This window comes from Protomyctophum bolini (genome assembly GCF_963924005.1).
Source record: "Protomyctophum bolini genome assembly, chromosome: 12".
NCBI classification, from domain to species: Eukaryota; Metazoa; Chordata; class Actinopteri; order Myctophiformes; family Myctophidae; genus Protomyctophum; species Protomyctophum bolini.
Window position 1 is genome coordinate 15457224 of NC_137873.1, and position 7521 is coordinate 15464744.

Sequence of the window (7521 nt, forward strand, 5' to 3'; positions counted from 1 at the left end):
GGCACTGGGGAGTCACTGGGGGGACACTGGGGGGACACTGGGGAGGCACTGGGAAGGCACTGAGGGGACACTGGGGAGGCACTGGGAAGGCACTGAGGGGAAACTGGGGAGGCACTGGGGAGACACTGGGGAGGCACTGGGGAGGCACTGGGGAGTCCCTGGGGGGACACTGGGGAGGCACTGGGAAGGCACTGAGGGGACACTGGGGAGGCACTGGGGAGGCACTCAGGGAGGCACTGGGGGGACACTAGGAGGCACTGGGGAGACACTGGGGAGGCACTCAGGGAGGCACTGGGGGGACACTAGGAGGCACTGGGGAGACACTGGGGAGGCACTCAGGGGGATACTGGGGAGGCACTCGGGGGGACACTGGGCAGACACTGGGGAGGCACTGGGGAGGCACTGGGGAGACATTGGGGAGACATTGGGGAGACACTGGGGAGGCACTGGGCAGACACTGGGGAGGCACTGGGCAGACACTGCAGGGCAGACACTGGGGTGGCACTTGGGGAGGCACTGGGGAGGTACTGGACATTTCATATCACACACACCCCATGATTCACTAGCCCCCTTAAAAAAAATAAAATAAAAAAAAAATCCCATGGTTCTTCTTAGGACCGAGTGTGTGTGTGTGATGTGTTACCCTCCCCCATGGGTCTTCTTAGGACCAGCAACCAGTTCCTCCCAAAAGCCATTTACAAATTTCTACTGAGACAGCTATTGAAATTTAAATATATTTTCAAATGGTTATTGGCGCTCCATAAATAATGGATATCTCGGCCGTCTCTGGTCCGTTTTTGACGGGGGGCATCTCGTTGCGAACGGGCCGCCCTCGGGGACTCTGCCCCGTGGGTCTCGTGCCCGGGCGGGGGTCCGCGGGGGTCCGCGGGGGTCCCCAGCGTATCTCAGCCGTCTCTGGTCCGTTTTGGACAGGGGGCATCTCGTTGCGACCGGGCCGCCCTCGGGGACTCGGCCCAGTGGGTCTCGTGCCCGGGTGGGGGTCCGCGGGGGTCCGCGGGGGTCCCCAGCGTATCTCAGCCGTCTCTGGTCCGTTTTGGCTGGGGGGCATCTCGTTGCGACCGGGCCGCCCTCGGGGACTCGGCCCCGTGGGTCTCGTGCCCGGGTGGGGGTCCGCGGGGGTCCCCGGCGTATCTCAGCCGTCTCTGGTCCGTTTCGGACAGGGGGAATCTCGTTGCGACCAGGCCACCCTCAGGGACTCGGCCCTGTGGGTAAACAATCACCACCCCTCACACTGACTGTTGAGCTGCAGTGAACCATTTGATTGGCCAATGGATATGTATCTTACTATGTATTACTTGGCTATTGTTCACAATTGCATCGAATAAAAAAAATTAAATAAAAAAAGCTGGCGGAGTGATACACTAAGACAGTAAGGTTCCACTTCATTCATTTAGTGGCAGGAAACACATTTCTCTGTGTCAATGAGTGAGTAAAATAAATAAACAAGTCTGCATTCCTCAACACAACGACGTTATTATGGTTGACTATAAAGGATCACATTATATGCTACCCCTGAAAGAACGTATCAAAAGGTAGGAATGTGATTTTTGGAAGCTACTTGGCTCCAGCCAAACAGTGCTAATTATTTAGCAACAGGGGCCTGTGACAGATCACAGGACACCAGTCTGAGTGTCATGTACCTATACAGTATATTATACAGGAGAATTGATAACCTTGCATTTACCTGCATTTGTTATATGTTGCTATTGTAGGAATGAGGAGGGCCTATTTGTGCACTCTGAGTTACATATGCAGTGTGAGGTTTTAAAGTTAAAGCTATACGTTTTAATGAAGTTATCCCATCCTCTTTCCTGGTTCCATAGATCCTGCACTATGATTTTTGCACGAGATGTGAAAGGAGTCATACAGCCCAGAGGATCATAATGGCTTGACACTATTTTTTTTTAAATGTTCCTCATTGTAGGCTGATGGTAAATAATGTACTTGTTCTTATAACTCAGTATGTCAGTAGAGCAGTTCCGTTCAAGGCCTAATGTTAGCTCCTTGGGGTCTCCTCCATTCTCTGATAGCCACGGTTCACTTTTAGGATCTGGTGAGAGATGGTTTATTGCAGCTGTGTCATTGCTAGCTCATTATCTGATGTCAAACCCACCATCAGCAAGTAGGGGTCTCATTTTTGTCAATTAGGGACTTGGCTTTGTGAGATGAAGGGGAATTTTAAAGGCAATTATCAACATAAGAACTATGGACAGAGTTAAGGATATCCTCATTACAACATGTTTTTGCCATTAGGGCCCTCTAAGCACAGCAACATTCCCACCAGAACATGGATAAGGGAAAAAATCATCCAAGGCCTTAACATTACTAATGCGAATAATAGGGGAATTCAATAATGTGACAATTTCACTCTGAAATAGCAGCCTTGGCAGGCCATATCGTTCTTGAAGTGCTCAGAGAGCAGTGGAATATGGATAAAAATAAGTGTGTAATATGCATATGTACATCATGTGTCTCCCTTTTCCCTTTTCCAAAAAAGTCTGTGCGATCCTGGGGGTAAGGTGGGGGGGTTAAGAAGCGGACTGGGTTGCTTAGCAACCACAGAACCGCCACTATCGGAGGAAGAGACAAAAAATGTTGCCAGTAGGCAAACCATGCGGGTACATAAACAATCACATAAGGACAATTTGTGTTCTAAAAATAAAAAAACATTTACTCCTGTAAGTTATTGTGATTTCGTATGTACATGCTCAGATAAATAATGTAATGTCTCCTCCCCTGAAAAGCTTTTAAAAGACAAATTAAATAAAAAGTTGGTCACAAGCAGTGGAATATGGTCTTGCATGCTGAATCTGGCCAATTTGAGTGTTGAAGATGGTCTCTAGTAGGATCTGATATTTATATTGTTCAGTAAGTTGGGGGTGAATATCTAGGAGGTTATCTAGAGCCATTTTCAGTAGGACAAATTCACTCTCTCGAACACATTTGAACACAGGAAGTGATGACCTGGGTATCCCATTTGCAGAGGCTATGAACAGATCCAGAATGCATCAAAGCAACACAAACCAATTTGACATGGAATCCAATAAGTCTGTATATGTACTATTTGTGCATGACTTATTCATGTAGGAGCATATAGGGCAGCAGCATACTGTATTTGTATAAAAACAATGTGTTTGTATTTTGTGTACATTTTGCCTTTTAAGCGTCGTCCATTTGAAGTCATCTGTTCTGCTGAGCAGTAAAAAAACATTTAAACGGAGTGTAACATATTGCTGCTGTCGGGCAGAAACCTTGTATGCCCATATCATATATGCCATGCCAAGCTGCCAAAAAAGGGTGATATGAAATGTCCAGTACCTCCCCAGTGCCTCCCCAAGTGCCACCCCAGTGTCTGCCCTGCAGTGTCTGCCCAGTGGCTCCCCAGTGTCCCCCTGAGTGCCTCCCCAGTGTCCCCCTGAGTTCCTCCCAGTGTCTCCCCAGTGCCTCCCCAATGTCTCCCCAGTGGCTGCAGTTTCTCCCCAGTGTCTGCCCAGTGCCTCCCTAGTGTCTCCCCAGTGTCCCCCTGAGTGTCCCCTGAGTGCCTCCCCAGTGCCTCCCAGTGTCCCCCTGAGTTCCTCCCCAGTTTCCCCCTGAGTGCCTCCCCAGTGTCTCCCCAGTGTCTCCCCAATGGCTGCAGTTTCTCCCCAGTGCCTCCCCAGTGTCTCCCCAGTGCCTCCCCAGTGCCTCCCTGAGTGCCTAAGCTCTTTTTACTCATAAAGGTCCTAAGTAGGTAGCAAATACGAGAACACAAACACACACACACACACACACCTGTAATTACATGGGTTGGTCAGAGGGGGGCGATCTCAAATGTAAAAATGACAACTTTTTAGGACCATCCCAATTTCAACACCAGGCATGCTAAAATGGCACCCTGTATCTGTTGCAGTGGTAATCCTTATAAGGACCATGATTTTGGTCCTAACTTGTCCAACGGTCCTAATATGGAAGCTCCTTTTAGGACTTTTGGTCCTAAGAAGGTAAGTTATACGAGAAACACACACACACACACACACACACACACACACACACACACACACACACACACACACACACACACACACACACACACACACACACACACACACACACACACACACACACACACACACACACTCTCTAACATCAGACAGGCATGATGACAACTAGGGATGGGTGTGCAGCTAGTCGATTGCTCTGGGGTCCAGGGGTTTCCAGGCCAAGGACTCCCATAGCTAAGAGAGATGAAGCAGGGGACACCCCACTACATATTGGATCCATGTTAAATGTGTGTTTTCAGACATATGTGGGGGGGAGTGTGCCAGCCTCTCACCTCTCCTGCAGTGGTGTGTGAGTTGATGGTGATCTTGCAGGAGCCTCCTCCGTGGCAGTGCACCGTGGTGGTCATGTCCTGGCGGGCCACGATGGCTCGGATCTCCTCCTGCGAGGGGACGTACTCTCTGTGCCGCGTCTTCTTCAGGGAGTCCAGGCAGAGCGCCGCGTAGCGATCCGACTCTGTGCCGGGAAACTTCTCCCTACTCCTGAAAAACACAAGGCCAGCCAGGCAGGGGTCATTGCCATGTGGGCTTGTGGTGGGCATATTTGAGTGGACAATAAAGAACTCACACCATCACCAAACCCGGGTATATTTTACCCAATATAATACATTTAAAAAAAAAATGAAAAAGATGAAGAAAAAAAAAACTAAAAACCAAAAAAACATGGCAATTGCCAATTTGAGGTAGGCCTACCCTTCTTTAATATTTAAATATGAAATAAAACAAAAAGAAGAAAAAATAATAACTGCTCACAAAAGATAACTTCACGTTTACATACTTTTTTAAGGAGCTTATATTTTTTAAATGTTTTGAAATGATAATAATTAAAAAAGTGGGGACCACAAAAACAATTGTCCGCGACCCACAAATGCGTCCCAGCGAGCCACTGTTAGGGAACCAGTGGGTCCAAGGCTCTCAGCCGCTCACCTCTTGAGGTGGAACTTGAGGTAGCGGAGGATGCTCCTGGAGGGCAGGAAGGTGCAGGACATGCACGCCAGGATCTTCCAGGTGCACAGGTTGCCCGGGCTGCCGGGCTGCGGCGGCCGTGTGGTCTGCTTGACCAGCTGGCAGTAGAGCTCGTCTCGTAGGCCCCGCAGCTCCTGGCCCGTCCGCAGGACCCCCTGGATGACCGGCACGGGGTCCCCCACGCCCTCCAGGTGCTGCAGCGAGCTGAACACCTTCAGCGCCTCCTCCTGGAGGGTGGAGGTGTAGCCCGCCTTGCTCTTCACAGCTTCACGTTGCGGACAGGAGAGAGGTGGAGATTAGAAGAACTACTGGTGTATTATGAACAGAGCAAACTGCCTTTAAATATAATTCAGAAAAACTGCAGTTTTTATTGTGTGCAATTTCAAATACATCTCCAAGAGTGGACTGGAAGACTTTCCTTTTTTAATGAAGCATTCGGTTAGCTATTGTGCTTTTTTATTATAAAAATGTATACTCCTTTTTTAGATGTGTTGTTTTTAAGCAAAACCTGTAGGCATAATCTATACTGTAGCACATATCTTACAGCCAGTGTGTATGTCTCCGTAAGCCAGTGGTAACAGGGGGGAGTGTATCTTACAGCCAGTGTGTATGTCTCCGTAAGCCAGTGGTAACAGGGGGGAGTGTATCTTACAGCCAGTGTGTATGTCTCCGTAAGGCAGTGGTAACAGGGGGAGTGTATCTTACAGCCAGTGTGTATGTCTCCGTAAGGCAGTGGTAACAGGGGGAGTGTATCTTACAGCCAGTGTGTATGTCTCCGTAAGCCAGTGGTAACAGGGGGGAGTGTATCTTACAGCCAGTGTGTATGTCTCCGTAAGGCAGTGGTAACAGGGGGGAGTGTATCTTACAGCCAGTGTGTATGTCTCCGTAAGGCAGTGCCGTGGTAACAGGGGGGAGTGTATCTTACAGCCAGTGTGTATGTCTCCGTAAGGCAGTGGTAACAGGGGGGAGTGTATCTTACAGCCAGTGTGTATGTCTCCGTAAGGCAGTGGTAACAGGGGGGAGTGTATCTTACAGCCAGTGTGTATGTCTCCGTAAGGCAGTGGTAACAGGGGGGAGTGTATCTTACAGCCAGTGTGTATGTCTCCGTAAGGCAGTGGTAACAGGGGGGAGTGTATCTTACAGCCAGTGTGTATGTCTCCGTAAGCCAGTGGTAACAGGGGGGAGTGCAGTGGGTGGTGGCTGTAACGCAGGATGGGGTTCCTCTTGTAGATCTGCTCCACCACCTCTGAGTTCAGACAGTTCTCCTACACACACACACACACACACACACACACACACACACACACACACACACACAATGATGTTTTCACCCGACAGAGATGATATGATGTCATGAACGGTGCTATGCTATGATGTCATACCTTGATGTCCTGTATGAGCTGCTGGGTGGGCGTGTCGATGGGCGCCTTGGTGTCGATGACGTTCTGTACCGCGCTCGCCCAGCGGGTGGCCTCGTTCAGCAGTTTGGTGTACAGGCGGTAGGAGTGTTTGCGACCGCACACAATCACATTCCAGTAGCCTGAAATGATACACAGACACAATCATTTAGACTTCTTCAAAGCTCCAATCTCATTATATTATCATACATTATTATTTGTAAAAAAAAAAGCAGATTCTTGGACATAAAGCTGTAGGAAATACTTGCAATTAATATAGTGGTTACACGGTTGCGCGTAGAGAACACAGTTGTGAACCGTAATCAATGTGTATTAAAAAAAGAGCACTGTTCAAACCTGTCTCTTTGAAGACCTTCTCGTCGGGCTGCACCACAGAACACAGGCTGTTGAGCACCAGCGTGCCCAGCTTCAGGGCGTGGCGCTCCGAGCTCTTGTAGTAGTCCAGAGAGTTGTGGGTGAGGAGGAACCAGCGCTTCTTCAGCTTCAGAGACCCTCTGCTGCTGTTCCTCATCTCCTTGTGTAGCCACCCTGATGAAGGAGCATCATCATCATCATCATCATCATCACCATCATCATCACCATCATCGTCATCCTCATCGTCATAACCATCACCACTGCTCATCTAACACATTAAACGCGGAAAGGCATCTGTATCACTTTAGATTTAAACCACTTTAACCAGATACTTTGGCTATCCAATTTTTTGATCTGAGAGGCTAAATCTCATCGAATGGTGGTCCGTGGCTCAAATGCCGAATAAATACCTGGACCTTGATATGAAAATAAATAAATGGCTTAATTAGAGCCCAGCGCCAAAGTTCCAAGCCCAAGTTGTGACTGAACTGGAAATAATTGTATGTCATGTACTGCATGTGTAATTACACTGTAGCAGAGTCACAGTCACATCACAGGGTTAACAGAAGTGGTTGAAATTTGTTTTTGTGAAATTTGTTCCAGCAGTTGAGATTAGTTCTGGACAAACAGACACACAGACAGAGCCACACCGTAAACATACATGGTTAAAGAGTGACATCTGCTGGATATAATATTTACTACAGTCATTCTCAAGGCTTATTTCA

The 7521-nt window shown here is 48.6% G+C and overlaps 1 protein-coding gene across 1 annotated transcript in view; it reads right to left on the bottom strand.

Moving 5' to 3' along the window:
* The window catches only part of myo10 (myosin X), a 158221-nt gene that overhangs the window by 22246 nt on the left and 128454 nt on the right, over positions 1-7521 (bottom strand). The window contains exons 35-39 of the mRNA XM_080777446.1: positions 6779-6970; positions 6407-6564; positions 6166-6289; positions 4986-5289; positions 4334-4541 (exon numbers count right to left, since the gene is read on the bottom strand). Coding sequence (XP_080633572.1) covers positions 4334-4541; positions 4986-5289; positions 6166-6289; positions 6407-6564; positions 6779-6970 — 986 coding nt within the window. The remainder of the gene's footprint in view (positions 1-4333; positions 4542-4985; positions 5290-6165; positions 6290-6406; positions 6565-6778; positions 6971-7521) is intronic.